This window comes from Athene cunicularia (assembly GCF_003259725.1).
Source record: "Athene cunicularia isolate RWA chromosome 3 unlocalized genomic scaffold, athCun1 chr3_part1, whole genome shotgun sequence".
Taxonomy (NCBI): domain Eukaryota; kingdom Metazoa; phylum Chordata; class Aves; order Strigiformes; family Strigidae; genus Athene; species Athene cunicularia.
The window spans coordinates 67,261,428-67,283,818 of NW_020799097.1; the positions used below are offsets into that span (position 1 = coordinate 67,261,428).

General features: G+C 39.2%; 1 protein-coding gene across 4 annotated transcripts in view; it reads right to left on the reverse strand.

Moving 5' to 3' along the window:
- Nucleotides 1-832: 832 nt before the first annotated feature.
- The window catches only part of ARID1B (AT-rich interaction domain 1B), a 302,045-nt gene continuing 280,486 nt past the window's right edge, over nt 833-22,391 (reverse strand). For 2 of the 4 annotated variants that reach the window (XM_026844506.1, XM_026844504.1), the window contains 8 exons: nt 16,962-17,100; nt 15,461-15,633; nt 13,722-13,872; nt 12,586-12,702; nt 10,951-11,047; nt 6,910-7,699; nt 5,934-6,064; nt 833-3,910 (listed from right to left, as the gene is read on the reverse strand). In XM_026844506.1, coding sequence (XP_026700307.1) covers nt 2,198-3,910; nt 5,934-6,064; nt 6,910-7,699; nt 10,951-11,047; nt 12,586-12,702; nt 13,722-13,872; nt 15,461-15,633; nt 16,962-17,100 — 3,311 coding nt within the window. In that variant the 3' untranslated portion in view covers nt 833-2,197. The remainder of the gene's footprint in view (nt 3,911-5,933; nt 6,065-6,909; nt 7,700-10,950; nt 11,048-12,585; nt 12,703-13,721; nt 13,873-15,460; nt 15,634-16,961; nt 17,101-22,391) is intronic. The other 2 variants (XM_026844507.1, XM_026844505.1) reach the window with 1 other exon arrangement.

The window sequence follows — 22,391 nt, forward strand, 5'->3', positions numbered from 1 at the left end:
CCAAAGGGGGTTGTAATTTTCAAGTACCTCCGTATTGTTATTGCAGAGGGGAGGAGGATATCCACTAACAGTGTAATTATGTGGCAATTCCAGGGAAATTGATTACTATTAGCTTTTTATGATCACACTAACAAAGTCAATGGTCCAAGATGAAATAGCAAAAATTAGTGCTTGAACAATATTCAGCAAGAAGATATCACCAGGTGAGAGTGGATGTATCTGAAACCAGATAATTCCTGAAACCGAAATGGCCATCTCCCACCAATTATAATGATGGATGTGCTCTATTAAAGCCTGATCCACTTTAATGGGGGACTCCCAGGATGAGAGGCCACGTAAGTATGCAATGACACATACAGTATCGAGAAGTGGGTGGGTGTTTATTCTAAATACCCACAGCACAGGGGTATTTGCACCTTTAACCAACAGAGAGAATTACAGGTAGTGAATACAGATCCATTTCTTCAAGTTGGTTATTGCTTTAACAAAACCTTTCGTCACTTTTTCTAACATCCATCTTCAGTCCCCCAAACACAGCACGGAGACTGGATACCTGCATAGTCAGAACTATCATCTGCCAGCCATGTCTTCCCCTTTGAGGCTCTGTGGTTTTATAAATAATAATTAAAAACACTTCCCTGTGATGCAAGAAGGCTCTTCTAGAAGGAGAGCAAGTTGCTGCAATACAATAGCGTAATATTTTTGAAGGTCATAATAATAAAGTAGGGGAAAGAGAATAATCATTATTGCTCTTTCTTGTAATTAGTTTGCTTTCTGATATCCCACACTGCAACTAGAACATTATTCAAGAACACCCATCACAGTGCTTAACAAGATTTAATGTACATTTATTCTTAACATGTGGAACATATAAAGATTTTATACTGAATAAATGAAATTCATTAAGCCAGAGGAAAAGGAGGAATTTACATCAAGTTTTTTCTTTTTTTAACTACATTATCTTGAAATACAAATGCAGATTCTTGTCACTGAAAAATCTTTGAAGTTGTGTTTCTTCCTTTTTTTTTTTTTTCCTGTATATATTTTTTTGTCTGTAGACTGGTAACCATTTTCTTAAATCAATCCATACGTAACCATTTCCACACCTTGATTTATAAAGCAAATTGTGATCGGCTGCTCTCCCGAAATAGAGCATGACTTTATACATACAGAAACTTGTACATTACCCTCAGTTGTTGGTTTTCTGTGTTGGGTTTTCTCTTTTTTCTTTTTTTTTTTTATTATTTTTTGGAGATATGGCCCAAATGAAAGAAAAAATAATTCTACTATCACTTTGTAGATACCACATCATGAAAAAGAAACTAAAAACTTTGTACTAAAAAAAAAAATGAGGGTATGTTTAATGTACAACTTCTATATACATCACGGCCCTTAGGCAATAAAAAAATATTTTAAAAAATGATTAAAGGAATTGTGAAGAACTGTCATTGTGGAAGGTCAAAAAAAACAGATGTAGACAAGACAGTTCTGGTGAGGAAGCAATTGATGTTTATCATCAGGTTTTGTTTAAAAATCTTTTAACTTGACTTTTTTGTTTTGCTCCTAGCCTAATGTAACCATTTCTCCTGAGGAGAAACCAGTATCGTTTTGTATTTTGACTACTGACTGACACCCTCCTTGATCCCCTACACCTACATCACTAGAATCTTCTATTGCACAGAGCTTTGGGTGATGGTATACAAGTTTTTTTTTATTTTTTCCTTATTTGAAAAAATAAAACACACAGGAACTTGGTATGTTGTTATTTTTCACCTTTTTGTTTCAAAGTGGTGAGATTTTTTTTTCCATCATACAATGGTTTGCCATAACATTTTTTTTAAAAAGTCACTAGTTCGCTTCCCAAAAAATATGCAATACAAACATGGAAAAGAACATTGAAAAGGATAATCTATGGAAAAAAAAGTGTGACCTTTGAATGTACTAGACAGCAACTTTGGTTAAAAAAAATAAAATAAAAAGATGTACTTATACACATAGACAGCAAATATTAATTCCATAACTGTTCAAATTAATAATTTCTTTAATTCCCAATTGGTAAATAGTGAATGGGGCAGAGGAGCAAAGATTCTTTTTTTTTTTTTTCCTTCTTCCTACGTTGGATAAACAAGAACAGAAAACAGCCAGTTATATGTGACCCTCTAATCTCCACTCACACATGCTTGGCTTCTCACTTATGTCATAACTGCCCAATCTGAAAAAGTACATCACAGATGACAGATGCAACCAGAGAGTTCAGGACAGCAGATATTGAGATATCCAGCAAACGACCCTCGTGCAAAAGGAACTCTGAGCGGTTCTCGTCCACTCTAGCCATGGCCAGCAAGGCCTTGGCTGCCCTGCACATCATGTCTACGCTAGGCGGCTCCAGAGGCGGAGGCTGCATGTGCATGAGGTTATGCTGGCTCTGCTGGTACTGGGCCATGGTGACCCCATCCTCCAGGAAGCTTATTAAGTTTCCGATGCTTCCCTTCTGCACAGCTATTGCCCTTGCTGCTAATGTGTCCCCCTGGGCAAGGTTCGATAAGAGCGCCATGGACATTTCTCGGCAGACCGGGTTTTTGCGGTCCCCAACGTACCTAACTAAAGTAGCGTAGAGTTTCTCCTGACGACTGAATGGGGGGGTGGCCAAGATAAGGTCCACATTATTGTCCTGGATACTGAGCTTACACAGGGTCTCCAGCACAAGTCTCTGAGGCGAAAGAACTGAGTTGGGCCCCACGGTTGGAAAAGGATCCTGTGCCTCCGCAGACGGGCACACCATCCAGTGCAGCAAGCCATCCAAAATTGGCAAACAGATGCTTTCTGTGTAAGCAGACAAGTCTAGCTGCCCAGAAATGTTGGCTAATGTGACCAATGTATTATCCCTCAAGACCTCGAGGCAGTCCCACCACCACTCATCCTTGCTGCAGGCCACCCCTTTGTCCTCCTCTTCCTCTTTCTCGTAAGTCTGCGGCGCTCGCTTTCTTTCTGGATGCTCATGGTGAAGAAGGATCAACTTTCCCAGGATCAGCACCAAGCCTGGATGTTTGGACATTTCGGTGTCATTGCCAGGCACAAAAGACAAGCTACGGACGATATTTGACACACAGATGCAGCGTTTGGCCAAGGAGTCTTGCCAATGAGTTATGGTGCATAGAGGAGTCTCATCCCGGCTCCTTGGCTCATCCTCTAGCAGTTTAATATTCCGGTGGCTTTTGGCTTGATGGATCCCAAAAGGAAATTTACTGCTCTCTGTTTGGGAACCAGAGTTTGAGTCTTCAGGCAATGCTCCTGGCCGAGCTGAGAGGACATCATCAATGGTTGCTGTTATACTTTTTTCTTGTTGTTCCTCAGATTCACCTTTCCCCTCAAGGTCCTTCTTTTTGCTTGGAGAGTTCAAGGGAGGAGGGGCTTTCCTGCGTGGAGGAATTTCCATCTTGCTTTCAAAGTGAGTCTGGATATGCTCAGTTGTGTCACCACCACCAAGCTGCCAGTGGAGAAGTCCACTATCAAATTCCTGAACGCGTCCAAGTTTGTCAGAGCGGTCAACAACAAATAGATTATTTTTCTTTACAATCTTTATTGGCAGCTTGTCAAATTTACTGGCTTGTTTTGGCCTCTCACTTGGATCAGCAATGGCACCAGGAGTAGAAAAAACAATGCTCTTTTCTTCTCCTTCTACCTTTTCATCCTCTCCCTCCTCCTCCTCTTCATCAAAATAGTCAATACATTCGTCGTTCTCCTCCTTTCCTGTATCCTCTGCCAAGGACTGGCTATCATCTTTCTTGGCTGCTTTGTGATCAAGTGCTTTGTGGCCTGGATCTCCCACTTCATATTCCATAAGGATTCCAAAAATGTCAATCAGGCATTTTCTAAAATATTCTACTAAAAGCTCAAGAAATCCAGACAACTGAGGGGAGAAGAAAGAACATAAAAATCAGAGAAATATTTTTGTCTGCATGGAATATTAGTAGGAACACTGATGCATACATCTGAGTATTTTCCCTTCTCCTGCTGAGGACTTGTGCCTAGGTCCTGCATGGCAGAAGTTAATCAAAGGAAATTCTTGTAGCGTCTGTCCAAACTGTATATAATGTCAAACTATCATGGCTCCATTTGCTTAAACTGTAACAGCTATAAGAAATACAGAACTTTATTTGTATGTCTCCTTTAAGCTACAGTAGACATCTAGCCTAGCTGTTCTGTCCCCTTGAAAGTGTTTAGTATTCTTCATTTTCTGTAGAGAATACTGAAGTTTCTAACTCGCTTAGTTTTTCTGATTTGTACTTTATTAGATGTTTCAAGTTTCCAACTCTTCCTCACTTCCTTTGTGTCTCAGTCTCTAAAACCAAACTCTACTGTAGGAGTCTGCAGTTCAGGGTCTAGGTACTGACATCCTAAATTAATATCCCATCTCTAATGCAACAGTTTCATTTTTGCCTGGCAATATTTAAAAATTGTTATTGGAGCCTAGTGCTGTAAGTCACCCTTCAGAAACAGTTTTCATTTAGGTTTAATCCTCTTAATGAACTTGTAATCACTTTCTTATGGAAAGGCAGTAGTTGGACTTGGTATTAATCTACTCTCAGTGGCTTTATTATTAAAAATTCTTTGCTGTTATGATGTATTCAGCCTGATTGTCTGGCTTTTAATGTTGTTTGGTCTTTTTTTTAATTGTGGGCTAATAGGTTTTCAGCAAGTTGTATCCTTTTGTCCATTTGGTATTCTCTAACGATTGCCAAACCCTCGAAGAATTAAGAACAAATAATGCTTATGAATGGCAGGAATTATCAGCCATCATATGGAGTCCTGACTACCATTGGAAACAGAGTCCAAGGCAAAAGTGTCAAAACCACATAATTTAAAATATGCCTGGTATTCTGTGCAATTTACACAGGGTGCATGAATGCAAATTCTGATAGAATTCAGAGGAGATTCACCTCACTTAACCTCAAACACCTGCATCAGTTACATGCCTAACTTCATTGTCTAGATTCCTTTTATAATCAATGGTCTTTTACAGGCCATTTCTAGGGTATGATTCATCTGACCTATTTTAGATCTCTACTTCAGGATGAGATGAATTGTGCTATAGATATCCCTAGTTCTAAAGTTAGGTGGGATGAAATGTACCATTTCTGTCTGTATTTTAAAAAAAAGGTCATTATATTTTAAAAATGATGAGTTACACTATTAGTAACCAAGGAATGAATGGAGCAGAGCATCTGAATATTTAATTTGTACAAATTTTAGATGATGTGCATTATCAGCATGCCATCTATTACTACCACCTAACAGGCCAATGGTTAGAGCAGGGCTGAAAAATGCTGGGAGGTAGCGAGGCAAAAAGCACACACTGTTAAATCCTGTTGTTACTTGCATCCTGCGGACAGACAGTGGATTTTTAGCTTTTAAATTGTCACTCTGATATTTCTGTGCAAACTTAATTCACTGGGAGAAGAAACCAAACAGAAAATAAGCAATTAAAAAAATCCCACAGCCTAGTATGGAACTACTGAATAAGACAAGTAGTCACCAAAAGACAGCTTCAAATCAATTTTAATATAGTTTTTCAAAGCCTTTTATGGAAACACAAGTTAAGCAAGATTATTAACATGCTTCTGTTTTCTGGGATTGTCCTTGTACTATCATGTGTGAATTTACACATTAATCTTCTGTCAGTACTACAATTCTTACATTCCTACATGCTCCTTTCTACAAGAGATACCTTTCTTTCAGGCTTATTATTTCCCCTAATTGACCGAAAGCTATCTCTTGTTGCTCACTGTTACAATCATAAAAAAGAGAAGGTTTACAATACTCAAATTTATGTTAATTGTAATAAATTTTAAAGGACTTCAGCATTTTTGTAGGTATCTTATTTCAGTTTTCTTTCCTTGGAAAGTTGTGAAGTATACTGATTTCCCACCTACCTGAGAGAGGTTGAAAGTTGCGACAGTGCTGTCATCATACAGGAGAATATTAATAGTGTCTAGCGCCCAGGTACTTTCAGCCAAAAGACCAGATTTAAGAGACATCATCACTCTCCAGGCCTCAGGAGTTACTGGAGAAAGGAAGGAGGAGAAGTAAAACAGTATTAATGCATCCTTAGAGACTGTTAATGAGTTCTGAAAGATTAAACTGTGACATTCTGAGGATGCAGAATTTAAATGAAGTAGTTACTGAAACACTGGTCAAGACCTTGCTTTCACCACTTAGCCCTGTTCAGTTTTTCTGTAACTGCTGCTCAGCCTTAATACTGGAGAATACCTTAACAGGGCCCTTCTTCCTGACTTTGCTGAAGCCGAAAATAATTGTACAAACTTAGAGAATGACTAAACCAAATAATCGGTAAATAAAGGTAGAATACTCTGTCAGGAACTTGAAGTATGAGAACTTGAATAAACAGGAATTCAAGATAAGAAAATACTTGGAAAAGAATAAGGGGAAAACCAAACAATATCACAAATAAAATGGAATTAAAAAATGGGCCATTCAAGGGAGGCAGAGACTGTAATTAGAGAGCAGAACAGCATGAGCTTCCATGAAACAGGAACACACAAACCTTTGCTCAGCTAAATGTTGTACTGGTGATTTAACAAACATTCTGAAGGACGTTTCAACACATATCCTTTGGAAATTTGTGGCAAGCTTTGTTTTTAACACATTTCTGGAGACCTCAGTTCCCCTTATAAAATGCTGCTTTCGATTCATGTCAGATTGTCTGGGATAACTTTTACCTACCGTTCTCACTGATGCATACGTTACTGCATTTTATTGGAGACAATCACATTACAGTTACTAGAGTTAACTATTTGTCAAGATAGTCTTAAAATGTAAAAGAAAATCAAAACCAAAGTCCCTTTCTCCCAATCTATTTTGGTATTTGGCTTTTGTTTTGATGCTTACCAATATCTTTTGAGGTAATCTTTCGTCTTGGTTTTAAGACTGGTTGGGATGCTTCTACAGAGCCTGGGGGGAAGGTAATTTCTCGCCTAATTGGTGGTGGTTGGGGTGGAGGTCCTGTGACCTGTGACACTGGAACTGTGGGTATAACCTTTTGCATCTTCATGGAGGGTAGGAAAGGAGACTTGCTTGGAGACATACGGTTTTCCAAAGAGCGCTGGAAGGATGCTGGACTTGGAGCTCTAGAGATGTGGTTTGGCATAGAGGGTGGCGTCTGGTAGGATGACTGAGGAGGTCTAGTGATAGGCTGCATGGAAGCTGAGGATGACATATAAGAAGGCTGACGTTGGTTGACATGAGAAGGCCACTGACTCTCGTGGTTTATCCTCTGGTCAGGTACCATCATATCATCAGTGCGATTCATCCCTGGATACGGTGGGGCCTGTGCAGGGCCTCCTGGACCTTGCCTATTCTGGTAAGGGTAAGGCATATCATTTCGTGTTGGCCACATATTCTGCTGAGGACCTTCGCTGGAGGATGACGACTGCATGGGGCCACCAATCATCTGGGGAGGTATTCCGTGCTGCTGCATTTGTCCTGGGCCCTGCATCCTCTCCCTGTTGTAGGGATATGGATACTGACCCTGCATGGGCCTCCTGTCAGGCCCTGTGTAAGCATTGCTGTACTGGTTATACATTTCCTGTTGCTGGTTGCCATACTGCATGTTATACATGTCCCCTTCATGGCGTTTGGCTGGAGGCCCATACATGCCATCCATGTGTCGCTTATAGTTCTGAAAAAAAATTTTCGAAAGAAGGTGCGTCACGTCTACTCCATACACAATACAAATACATTGGCTGAAAGTTCATTTAAAGGCTGAAGGTGCTTAGTTCTGGAGGGATCATGCTGACTCCAGAGTTGGGCACAGAGTGCTATGCTTAGGCTTCATTCAGTGCTTTCTTTTTAAGCTCCTGTTTTGCTGCATTTATAACTTAATATTAAAAGGAAACTTATAATTGAGCTAAATTTTCTTATGCTTGCTCTCATTTTCTCCCTTTCCTGTCCTATCTGTCAGATTAAATTCCACTGGTCATTTCAGACTTGCATGAAAAGGCAACAGTCCTCACCAACTAAAATATTGTCACTTCTTTTTTATGCTTAGTCTACTAAGAAGAAAAATCTTAAAGAATTTCAAAACTACTCACTGAATCTTTTCGAGAGACAAGCACTGAATAAACTCTTGAAATAACAAGATCTGCTGCAAGCATGCACATCTGAAACACTGGATCTTATGACAGGGCATAGGCTACACACAGTATATTTATTAGGAGGAGAAAACATTCTGCTGCATTTTCTACTCTGTGTAATTCCCAGGAACTGGGTTGCCTGTTTGGGCAACCATCCCTCTTTCCAAATCATCCTAATAACATTTAATTTACTGTGAGATTATTACAGCAAATGGTCACAACCAAATATTCTGTTCTAGTTTATGCAGGTTCTTACCCTGCTGATCAGTAATGAAGTAAGCGATGTAACTAACAGCTGCCAACTATGGTTTATTCCCTCTTTGTTTCTCACCCTCTCAAGTGAGGAATGCTGTGTGAGGTAAGCTGTTTTACCTTGGGTGGAGCTGAGTTGGTTTTAAATCATACAAGCTTGTATGTATATAAGACAGCAGAACAAAAAAAGGCATGTTACAGTTTGAGGGGAAGGTGGTAAGGTTTGCAGAGGTCCTTAGTTCCTGTGGGAGTCTGTTCCACAGTTCAAACCACACTGAGTGCTCTGAAGCAAAAAATGTGAATTAAATGGGTGATTTTTGAATATATGATCTATGGCAAATTCAAGGTTATGGCTCCCCCGAAAACTGTAGCTCAGTCACACCGCACAGTGTATACTAATGTACTAGAGATAAGATCAGATAAAATTCTGTATGTATTCAATATGGGTCAGTTAAAACAGCTCTGGGATTCATAAACTCATCTTCCAACTTTGGTCCACATAAACCCCCAACTACTGTATACATGAAAGTATTTTTTTTTTAAAACTTGCTATAGAACTGTCTGGCTATCCGAGAAATGCCTATTTTCAGCCTTACATAAACTACTTGCTGTAGCAAATTCCACCCTTGGGGCCAATTTATACATTAAGAACTAACTTGGCAGTTGCCACACCTAAAAAGGTGGTGTTTGTTTTGCCACAGTGACTCAGAGCACTTAAAGTAGACACGTGGGAATGAAGCATGTGCCTTTTTAAAAGCAGTTCAGTGCTCTTGTCTACATAGTGGCAACATACCTAATGGTACCCAGTGCTGAGGACAGTGATGCACCTGAACTCCCCCTCTTGTGTAAAGGTTTGGCAGGAGACTGACACTGCACAAGGTGTGTCTCTCTCCACTGGGGATGTGGAATTGTGAGACCTTGCAGAAGACAATACGACACAAACACAGGTCATCTGCTCCATAACAGCTCTCGGGGTAGAAGCATTTGTACAGGAATTGAAAAACCTGGCTCAAAGTGCTTCCTTAGGAGTTCATTAGGAGTTCATACTCCAAGCAACTCCTTCCCAGGTCATTCCTTAGCCTTCAGGTTGTAGATAAAGCTTCGGAAGGGCCATTTTTCAGAGTCCTGTACCACTATAGAGGAAGATTTTGGAAACTGAAAATAAGCTAGTGGTAACCTAATCTCTAGCCAAATGAAGAAGTGGAATCCTCTGGGAGTAGAAGGGAAAGGCTGAGGCCAGTCAGGATCCTCGCCCTTCATTCTTCACTGCTTTTTTTGCATTAATGCATTTTGCATTCAAGAGTTATTGTACAAAGCATGTAAACAACACTAAGGACAGGGCCAAATATATTTTTAAAAATTCTAGCTGTCTCCTTGCTTAAATGAACATGTAGTTAATATATTCCCTTCATGCGTTAGCATGGAATATCACAAACTGTTCTGTTATGTATCTTGGTAATTTCCCCACTAAATCACTCAGACTGCTAGCATATGTTCATCATAAAGAACAACAAAACACTTTTTTGATTATGCTGTTTTAGAGATGTTATGAACCAAATTGATAAGCAAGAAATTCTGAAATTGAAATTTATATACATTTTCAGTACAGTGCAACCTAAGATCTCCTCTTTCGGGCTTCCCCCCCTGAAATTTTCTAGTAAAGCTCTGTCCCAAACTGAAAAGAACTATCTGAAATTGGCCAACAACTAGCTTACATTTTAATTTTTATATTATAAGGAAATGCTTTCTATTTTGGAAGCTAACTTCAATTATTATATGACTAGAAATGAATTAGTAACATGCAGGATGAAACTCTGATCCTGCTGAAGTCAGTGGAGTTTTGCTGTCGACTTGTAAGATGGGATTTTGCCCACAAGGTATTAATGATACACCTAACAAAAAAAATCTTATTAATTAATATAATTTGTATTTTCAAAGTTATTACACAGTTAAGGAGACTGGAATGTAAAATGTTTGAACTGTTTTTAGCACTAATCATGTTCTGTCTCATGTATTTGTACCATATTATTACTAGAGATAACATGTGGGGAATATGCCATCTGATCTACATTAAAGGTAGGTATCTCATATGGCCCACCACAGCTTTCTAAGTAATTGAGAATGTTTCATGTTTTACTTTGTTCCAGTTTTCTGTTAGGTTCACTTGGCTGCATGACATTAAGTTAAGGCCCACCAGACAAGATATTTTCCTATTTGTTTCTGGAACTGGGGCAGCATCGCTTTACTAGCCTACGAATTATACTTTCCCAGTCTGATGGTTATTAACTTGGGACAATCACTTGATACACATCCAAAGCCACAGAACATCTGTTAAAATTTACGCTCTTCCAGTGCAATGAACACATCTTCCTATAGCTGCATATACACTGCTTATGTATGTGGGCTGTGATTTTGACCAGAACTACAGTGCTCCACTGTGCCAAAAGACATATAATCGTATAAACAACTTTTTGAATGTATCAGAATTTTGGGGTGATATTTATTAAACAAATGTTATTAAAATAGATGTTTTCGTCTCTCCTACCTGCTGCTGTGGATACATTCCAGGTTGATGTCCTCCATATGGTGGCTGTCCTGAGGGAGGTCCTTGTCCTGGATACTGCTGTCCATATGGTTCATGCCTAAAATGAAGCATTCAAATCAACACTTAGAGCTGCTGGAACTTCAAAGCCACCAGGAAAAGCAAAGTACCCTCATGATCTTGCAACTTGAAGATATTTGCCATTTGGAAACAAGATGAAGGTACAACGTGGTGTAGTCCTGAGCCTGACGTAGGAAGCTCTGCTGGAGCTGGTAGTGGAAGGAAGGCAACACAACTAATAGAAAAAAAGATGAGCAGTGAAGATGCAACAGAGAGATTTAGAGGTAGCAGTAAGGAACGGGAACAGGGTATGACCAGCAAAGAGGTAAGACAGGCAACTGCAGCCACTGGGAACCCATCTTAGGTGGAAAAATATCTGATGTGCAGCTCAAAGGTTGCAAGACAAAACTGATGTCTTTTAACAAGTCAGTCTCCAAGCAAGCTACTTTCTGGATTATTTAAGAATTTAATCAATAGTTAAGTGCCGATTTAAAGTGAAATCATTATTTTAGTCTGATGATAGTGACAGAAAGTAAGTACAAATTTCATTACAATATATAACATCAAAATATATCAATAGTGAGTAAAAACAGTACTCATAGTTTTGCTAATGTTCATGTAATTTTTAATTAAAGCTATGTAATGAAGCATATGCATAAAAGGCAGAGTTGCATTGCACTTGGAAACTTACCTGTGGCCTTTAAGACCTCTGAGGAGCACTACAGTGCAACTGCTATATTTTTAGCACATCTGAATGAAATTTAGGTTGCTGAAATAAAGGACTTGGAAAGTATTAAGATTGATAAATAACACGGTATTGCAGATTGGTATCAGTAGTTCCTCTCTGTACACTACCAGTGAGAACACATCTACAATTCAAGTATAATTATGGAAGTAATATATCAGGGACAGTCAGAGAAACAGAGGACTGAGGAACCCGACATGTTAGAAGAACTAATGGGACCTAATTTTTCCAAAAGAATAGAAAATACACATTTTTTGAGAGTTAACCAGAGTGATAGCAAAAGTCGTTTCAGCATCTCCTAAAATTATGTCACGGATGGAGAGAAATTACCTAACGCCCTTTAAAAGAAGGATGTAACTAATGGGAATTTTCCAGAGTTGTCCAAGATGCAGTAAGATAAAACTGAACAAAGGTACTTGTATGTTATAGATAAGAGAACCTTTTCTAAATATTCAATTTGTTAGCCACAGGATAACCACGAGCCCGGTGAAGTTGTGGAAGTTGTAGAACTGCTGTTATTGAATGCTGCCCTGGAGAACTTGGGCCTATAAAGTATGTTCTAGTTCAGTGTTGGCAGGGAGATACACAAAGCAGGATGTATACTCCTTTTCTAACACCTCTGATTCTATGGCTACAAAACGTCAACCAATTCACCCAAGTCTCTGCCTCCCCCCCCAAGAAACTGAGCCAACGGTAAAAGCCTAAATAAGAACAGACAAAACAGAAGTAACACACCAAGAGGCCACATATTCTGTCTATGTGCTCTCGCAGAGGCTGCTAGCACTTGTTAGCTGGTTATTGAAGATATTACAAACAGAGAAATCAGTGTTCACCTTTGCTGGCCAGGGTAACGATTAGGAGAGTACATGCTTGGGTCACTGTTTGAAGGCACCATGTTGCTTTGACCAGGTGGTCCCATACTGCCTTCAGGACCCAGCCCATGATCCGACCTAAAAAATGACAAAGGAAACCTCATTCTGTAAAAAGCACTTATTCTCCAAAATTGCCAACAAAATAAAACAAAACACATCCCTTAAAGAAAACATTCTCTTCACATCACCTTCCACTGGAACCCTTACTCTCACTGACTCCCCAGCAACGTGATCTTTTGAACAACATGATTATACTTGTTACTCTACACATCTACTCCTTCAAATTACTGACTGAAAACTACTCCGCCGTTACACTTAAAAGACCCACACTGCATCACTTTGGCTACTATCAGGAAACAAAAAGTGAAGCTAAAGTACACAGTCTAATGAAAGTAAAATAAAAGTAGGGATAGAGCCAGAGCTGCAAAACCTACCGGAATACTTAATATAATCCAAACATTCCCAAACCATTCTGCTTGCTGTATCAGTGCTTAGACATCAGTAATTCTACTGGGGTTTTTTTGTTTTTTGTTTTTTCCCCTCCCAAAGCCTTTCCTGAGATAAACAAAAGGGGACCAAATTTATTTTGTGTACATCACCGAAAGACAAACTTACATGGTCCCGATGGACACACTACAAGACTGGTGTCCCTACAGCTCAGACAACAGACTCCAGACTCTCCAAAGGCACTTCGCTAACAGACCACAAACCAGACCTATTTAGGCTGTGCATTTTGTTTTTCATAAAAAGTCCAACAACAACTGTTAAGGTGAAAACATGGCCAGAAGAATAACGCAAGTGCTACTTTATGCCATCACAGCCCAGCCCAGCAGCCAGCTGAAGGCAGCTGTCAAACACACCCACATGCTGATTGCTGCTGCCTGAGTGACTTCTAAGGTGTGACAATTCCTCCTTATTAATTTCTGTGAACAGCTAGACTCAGTCATTACCAGTGGTTTGACTCCCAGTGATTTAGTAAGATGCTGTAGGAAATGTAGGCTGCTATGTTCTCTGCAAGGTGCAATGGGAAAATGAGAAGAGGAGAGAGAGGATCATTTTCACTAATGGGCTTTGCTTTTGCCTGAAGATTGACTCACCTCCTGTCATAGCCGCTTCCATAAGAGAACTGCTGTCGCTGGCTCATGCTCATGTTGGACATTGCTCCAGATGGACTCTGGTTATACATATCTTGTATTCCACTGTTAGGCATTTGTCCAGGGGTCATGAAAGGCTCGTTGCTTCCAGGCACTGCAACAGTAAGGGAAACGAAATATATTATTCTGGGTGTTTGAAGCTATCTTTCTATTAAATGACGTATTTTAAAATAATGTTCAGATCCCTAACACTGCCAAGGAGTATTAGCTGGTGTCTGACAAGCTCTCCAGGGTCTGATGAAAACACATGAAGCAGCACCACTACCAAGATGATGGTTATAATATTAAGAAGCTGCAAGCAAGAAAAGTAATCTCATCCTATGGAACTGAGCTCATCAGGCACCAGGCAGCTTCCTCCCTGTGGTCTTCACAGCTGAAGTCGCTCTTCTTTTCACCCCAAACAATGGTAAATATGAATGCAAACATAAATCCTACAAAACAGATGAAAGCAAATCTCCTGGTTTGGATTACAAAGCTGTCAGAATCAGGCTCTTCTTTTTCCCATAGCACCCTCATATACACAGGTATAACCTAATTTAGTTAGGAAAAGATACTGTAATACTCCTAATGTAGCTTCTCAAGCTGGACAGGCATATTCTACGGGTCCAAAAAAAGGCACATTGACCACTATTATCCACAATTAATCCACAAGCAAATAAAGAGGCTCTGTCCTTTAGCCCCTCATAGTAGATACTGAACAGAGACATTTCTGTTTCAACAGGATAAATGTGAGATGTATGAAAAAGTGTAATAAACTCACTTAATCTCACATGGATATAAAACCTAAAGTGCATCTAAGGCAGAGGGGGTTTTCCCTTCTTCCAACTGTGTTATGGTAGTATCCACAGTCCAGGCAAAAGGATTTAAAGGGAAGGTTTATAAAACTTCACATTGGGTTAACTATCTCTTTTAAAGCATCTCCCCACTTCATCACATATCTTTTTTTCCCCCGATTTCTGGACCTCTTATTCTCATTGCTCCCTTTTGCTCCCTTTCAGTTTCTATTTTCTTAAATTTCATCTCCTCCATCTGCTCTTTTCCTTGCAGCCACTGTGAGCCCTGCTTGTGTTCCTTCCTCCCACCTTCCTATATACGGCATGCAAGATTGATTCATTTTAAACACATTTTACAATATCCACAAAACCATCTGTAGGTTAAGTGCCCAAAAGGATAAGAGTCAGGTTTGACATTAATTTGCATTTTTGTTTTCTAAAAATAAACAAACTTTGAGTGTGTTTATCACCTTTTGTCAGGGGCTGTCCAAGTGAGAAAAAAAAAAAATCAGCTTTCCTATTCTAAAAATTATGTAAACTGCGACAGAGAGCATCAGGAGACTTACTCAGTTCTACACAGTGAATTCCCAGTTCAGCCCTACTACAACCAGGCATGTTGCTTCACCACTTCACATTGTAACACTGAAGTCCAGTATCTGATTTGCTGGAAATGTATGCCTACAAGCATTTTTAGGTTTCTCTTAAGGCTAAAATAAACATTGTGACTCTGAGAGGGGAAAATATGACCAGACCAGAATGAAACACAATTGCACTGCACCTCTTTTTGCTACAAGAACACCACTTTACCAATGGCAAAATCAGCAAAGTAAAAAACCTCATTCTGATGACTATAACATCTTGATTACGTAGAAGTAGGGAAGAACACTTAAGGTCCCACAAAGAAAATACCTTTTCTCATTCCACCGAAAGGATCTTTATTCGGCTCATATGGCATTCTTCCCATCATATCTGGCATGTTTATTCCCTGCTGGTATGGTGCATTTGGCGTCATGGAGTTTCGCTTTGGGAATGCTGAATCACTTACATCAGAAAAGGGATCATGCACACTAACTGCGCTGTTTCTGGCAGATGAGAAAAAGGAGGCATTAGCGTCATCACGTATTCATAAGAATTGTGAAAACAGATTGGGCTATAATACAGCTTGTCCATGATGCCATGACAGTGATCAGTGCAGGATACATCTGAGAAAGATGCAAAAAAACTTTCAAAATAGACAATCATTTAAAAAAATCTACCCATTTTTTTCCCTGAGCTTATCTGGCTACTTACCTTAAAGATCAGGATTTTTAATCTAATTCAACTGTGCGTGTTCCTATTACTCATATGAAATTCTAAACCCTTCTGAAATTTCACTAAGATGTTTGCCTCACTACCCCAAGGCAGTGAGCTCCACAGGTTAATTATATGCTGTGACAAAATAGTATTACTTTTTATCAGTTTCATATTTATTACCTTTCAAATCTACTGAACACCCCATTGCTCTCCTACTAGAGGAGAGACTAAACAGCAACACTTTGATTTACCTCCCAAATACCATTACTGTTATGGAGAGACACTAACCTTTATGGCTGCAGCCAGCTTTATTTTAAAACCCTTAAAAATTTGGCTTAGAAAATGGAGTCTCCCTGATAACTATCAGATTTATTTTTAATGAAAAAGAAAAATTTTTAATAGGGAAAAAAGAGTAATCTGAATTAACGATTATTTTAAAAGGTTCTTGTTATCCCTTCTGCTGTATTACAGGTGAAATAAAAAAGAACCTACATATGTTCAGAGTGACTCTGTACATAGTTCAGAGCTCAGCTACGTCCTGGCTGAAGTCAACATGAACTTGGACTTCACTGGGCGAAGGATCCTTAATGAACACTAGAAGGCTTCACTTCAGATTAAGCCTGTCTGTGTAATTTAAGGGACACAGAACTGAAAGGGGTCTCTTGGTCCATTCAGTTGAACTGTCTCAACCACTGTTGCTCTATAAGCTTTTTATGATTTGAATTTAAGTAACACCTTAAAACCACACATTCCTCCTTCCTAAGGAAGGACCTGTATACCAGAGGAGGACAGGGTAAGCAAGGAAAGAAAGGCTGTGGTTCTAAGTTGTTGTTGCTGGGTTCCCCCTTCCTCCCCACTGCTCACATATCCACACGCCCCACTTCACATTGGTGCTTGTCTGAGCCTTCTCTCGTGTTCAGAAATATAATGCAGCTCCTATTCCTTCCTTCTTTCCCTCTCTCCCCTCCAAAAAGAATAATTTTCTGGCACTTCTAAGGTTCTGACCAGCTCACAGCAGAATTAGATGAGTGCCCAGGCAGTTGGGATAGGGAAAGACTGGCTTAAACTGTTGTAGAACTACAGCCCAACAAAAAATGAAGCAAAGACCTTTTCATACCTGCCACCCTGCATAGGTGTCATCTGTCCATGAGGTGTTGATGCTGGTGTTGGGGGCTTCAAATCGCCTGGCACTTCTGTCATGGAATTACTACCGGTAGACTGTGGAGTCTGTGGGCCTTGCAAGGAACCAGAATTAGCTAGAAATTAAAGAAAAAGGAAATATTAAAAGGTAGCAAGCAAATTCCTGTGGAGATAATAATCATCAAGGAGAGAAAACCGTTCCTTTCTCCATAAGCCTGCTTGTACCATGCATCTCAGTACTTTATAACTTCCCCAACATCCTCTGAGATCAGGATATGCTGTGCAGTAATAGCCACCATCTTTCCTATAACCATGAATTTAATCTGATGCCTGAAGCAACATGAATAGAAATCATCTAGATGAAGAATCATTTATATCAGAGGTCAGAGGTACAAAGTTAATTGTCTACAGTTTACAACAGAGCAAATGAAGGTTGTTCTTTGGCACAGCTTCTTTATATAATGACTATCACAACACATACATTTATTAAGCAGATTTCAGCTAGAAGCTTTTCCTCACAAATTTAAACTGCTATATTAATATAAATCCATAATTACGTTTACCACTAAAAGGCAGACATTTCCATGGTGAAACATGGTAAATGATTAATGGCACACCGCAACCCTATGCCATCTTTGAGACAGCATGGCAAAAGATTGTATTTAAGAAATGCAAAAGGCAATGTGGGATGAGAAGGTGGTGATCACTGAAAGTAGAATTTGAACTGGAGGCTATATCTAACACTCCTAATAAAACCATAAAAATAGCAATGGACATCATAACAAAATGTAGTTAGGGTCACTGTAGAGCATATATAACAAGACTGCGTCAATTCTGCAAAGGAACTATTTCGTCTGCAAAAACTCCTATGCTGAGATCTCAGAAAGCAATAGAGTACCTGCACTACAGTCCTCCTTAACCATGGTAAATACCTATATTCTTGATATGACAACAAGTGTAGAAAACTGGGCACTGTTTATTGTGATGAGACTGAGCAGTAATAAGGGCACTAACTGAATACATCATATAAGCTAAGGACAAAGTACATCCAGACCAGTCTTGTAAAGTAGACACTGAAGTTACTATTTTCATATGACTGCTGAGGAGAAACACCCCACAACCCCAAAGAGCTGATGTAGTAGTTTTGTGATTTAGAAGATAATAAGTGGGAATTAGTAACAACGTCTAAGCCTTGGATCTGATTGGCCTTGCAGCAGAAATTCTACCCAAGAAGAACTTGTAGGATTCAAATCTTTAGACGCAATCAGGGAAAAAAATTATCAACAGAAAAAATTCACAAATCTAGTAGGCTCAGAAAGACATGGCTTTGGCTTGAGAGGTCCTTCTTTTTTATGAACTGTCTGTCATGTAAGCATTTTATAGTGCCTGACTATCTATGTTCAACAACCAATTAACAAAACTTCATAAATTACTGTTAGAGTGAAAATTGGAACAAGCAGTATGGGCTTTTCTTCTGTATGTGAAAGAGAGAGTAGTTTATAATTGACTCAGAATCCTAGAACGCTCATCATCTTGACAGGCAGAGCTTGTTTTTAACTGAAGAACACCTTTTTCATATGTGTTTCATTTATATCTGTAACACATGTTCCACTATCTGGAAATCAGTCTCAGTACCAAGTGCATATGTAAAATCCACACTGTGTAGACCACATTGTTCCTGTCCTCAGCTTTCTGAGGCATGTTTGGATTATGCTCACATAGTAATGAGGTTCAAAAAAAGTTTCAGCAAAGCCCTCTGATTGCATTAATACAGTAACAACAACATTTGCAACACCTAATGCTACAGTTGACTGAAGGCTTTAGTGCTATAATTAAACAAATCCATATGATAATGAAAAAAATCATCATATTCAGTCATAAAATGAGCCCTTTGTATATATGACCCTGAGCGAGCCAGGATCATTCTCCTGCCCTTGAGATTTAAACACAGTTCATGGAATCACAGAATGGTTTGGGTTGGAAGGGACCTTAAAGATCATTTTGTTCCAACCCCCCTTCCATGGGGGACACCTTTTGCTAGACCAGGTTGCTCAAAGCCCCGAACAACCTGGCCTGGAACACTGCCAGGGAGGGGGCAGCCACAGCCTCTCTGAGCAACCTGTGCCAGTGTCTCACCACCCTCACCGTGAAGAATTTACATCGAATCTAAATGTACCCTCTTCCTATTTAAAGCCATTACCCCATGTCCTATCACTACAGGCCCTTGTAAAAACTCACTCTATTCTAGATTACTTCTAAAAAAGCTTGAAAGTATTTCTGAGTTAAGCCACACATTGTCACACACCATTCTGTTATATCAGAATCATGTAAGTAAATGTCTCAGTGTACCCACATACTTGATGTAAAATATGATATTGCCTAACCCTGCATATTTCTCTTATGGTGGGCTGTTAAGCAACAATTAGCTTCTTCCCTATCCTACCTGAGTGAGAACTTAATTCATCTAAAAGAAACAAGTAAAATATTTTTTCAGTATTTAGGGGCTGCATTAATATAGAATATTTATTATGAATAACAGTGTGTTTTATATAAACTTTTTATATAAGGAAAGGTTTAAAAGCAAAAAGAAGACAGCTGACTGAGAAGCTACAAGTCAAATTTCTACCTGCTGGGTAGTGGTTATAGGGTCGGTTATTTTTCCCCACCTCTTTCTAAATGACTGGTTATGAACAGCTGAAAAAACGGAAGGAAAATTCTATCATAAGTAGTGCAAAGTTTCTGGTACTGCTTTGTTAATATGTTTTGCTCTTGACCTCCACTGGGTCAGGGACACTTCTACAGGATAGGGACTGCAAGCATTTCAATCTCTGCATTAGGTCACCAGCTACCAAGAAGAGCCCAAGCATGGATATGACCTACAAGCAACCGCAAAGACAATTATTTCCATGTCATATACTCACAGGCCACTGAACAGTTCACCTACATTTTAGTAATTGCATCAATGTAAATAGCACATTTGTTGAGAAAGAATAAGATCAAGTATGTACTCTTAATAGTTACTGCTGTTAGAGTAATAACAATTCTTTAAGCAACTTAATTTTCTCTTTTAGGATATGATTTTCAGTACCTTTGCCAAGCTTCAGCCAATTCCCTTCAAGCTAATTTTGTTTTGGAAATTTTCAACTGTAACTTGCCAGGTTTTTCTAAGAATATGCCTTCGAAAATATATGGTCCTCTTCTGCTGTCCCCAAAAGAGAAATATTTTTCTGCGAGTGTTCCAAGCCAAGTACATATTTGGTCACCTTTTTCACATGCAGGACCAGCGGTCCCTTTGTTGTTTGAAGAGGAGACTTGGTGGTAATGCTGGGGACATGCCTGTGACAGGGAAAGTACTCTTGCTGATCCAGGTTTATTCTGATTTGGTCAAATAAAATTGTGAAAAATACCTGTTTATATGTAGAGATTATTAGGCTACACATTCACTGCTTGGTTTTCTGAAGATCCTGTTTGTACTTATTTCAGGCTGTGGGTGAGCAGGACTCTCAAAGTAATTCAGCTCCTGGGCAGATCTGGACAGTCCTGAATATGGAGCTAAGCATGAGAAGCTATAGCCAGGAAGCCACCCGGCACAGGCTCTCATGGTTATAACTGGAGGTTGGCAAGCAACAGCAGGGTAATAGGGTTTCTGACCATCAACAGAAAAGGAGAATAGGAGAATGACAAGGGAACTGGGAACCTGGAAAGGAGATACAGATGCTGCTGAGTTCAAATTAGAATGTGAATAGTCTGAAGTTGCATGTACATGGTATTACACAACAGGGAACATCAAGAAAGTCTAGAAAATGTACCTAGTGAGAGTTAAAGTATGGGAAAAGTACCATGAGAGACTGGATAAAGAGACAAAGAGTTTAATACCGGGCATATAAGTGAAATTAAATTTTGTGCAAGAGGTTCTTAGACATGTGTTCCTCTTCTCAGAGAGACAGAGTGTTGAGATTCCTTTTCTCAAGGGTTTAGAGGTGCTGATTTCCAGCTGTGCAGAACATGTAGGGCAACAGATAATATAAAGGGCTACACGTGGTAAAACTTAGAAAACTGGCACCAAGAATAAGTGGATACTCATGTTGTAAAATTTTCTGGTAGCCCAGTTCCTCTTCTGTAGAATGGAAATCATACTACTTTCCCTCTCAGATGGATATTGTAAAGGCTGATCAGTACTTTTTAAAGCCCTCACATACAGTTGCAGTGAAGACAAAAAAAACCCAAGGAGTAAATTTATAACTCTCAGTTTGAGTCTGCTTGAAAACTGTGGCACGAGTAAGGGCTGTGTACTGAAAAGTGAGGATAACACAAAATACTGAATAGCTCCTCATTCACTGAGCACTGTTTATTCCATGCACTGAATGTCACAGACATTTCATGGAAAAAATGTCAATGTGCCTGCATAATTAAGAGTGTATTGAACTGCATATGCACAAGGAAACATAATTAAGGATGCAAAGACTGTATCTCACTTTTGGCATTTCCTAGCTTTTGAGCACTTGACTTTGCATCAAAGCAATATACTTCAAACAGGTTTTGGATGCAGCATGTGCACAAGGGTGCCTGCAAGCACACATATTAAATGTAAACTAGTTACATTCTCACACACATATATGTTACACCCATCTATATTAGCAATATTTTCTAGTTAAAGAATATGAAAACAACCATCTTTTCTATAAGAAGGAACCATATTCCTTTTTCATTTTTCACCTTAAATTTTACATTTGCCAGGCTGCTCTGTGAAATTTTTACATCTATCCTTGCAGGGTTTTTATTATGGTAGATGTTTAATTTTGATTGTGAACAACCTGAAATAGAAACCACATCTTTAAAAGTGCTTCATAAGCTGCAATATTAAACAAAGAACTAAGAAGGAAGACAAAAAACAATGTTATTTTACAATAGGTAATCTCTGCTTACATTATTCTGCAGCTGACTTGGGGATGTCCAGGAAAAAACTTGTGTGTACATAGCTACTGAATTCTTCATCTCACATCCACATCTAAGCAACACTTGTCTTTCAAGTGTCATAACAGATTTGTAAGAATATGCTTTTAACAATAGGAAATCCATCCAAAATGAAATAAAATGAACATCTTTGTCAGTAAGAAGGTGAGGTCCTACAAACTCTTTCACAGTTCACTCGACAGCATGCGTTATTCTCAGCACCATGAAATTATAGCACCGGCATGGCTTTTTCCTTGCAAAACCTGCATGGCCATAAGTACTGCTTTCAGGAAAGACCCTTTATTTACCAGAACAGAAATATGCAGTTAAAAAAAATATTTAAAAAATCTTTCTCTTGCCAGCAATATCTTCCCTTCAGGAAAAAGAGAAGAGAAAAGAGAGAAGAGAAAAGAGAGGAGAGAAAAGAGAGGAGAGAGGAGAGAGGAGAGAGGGG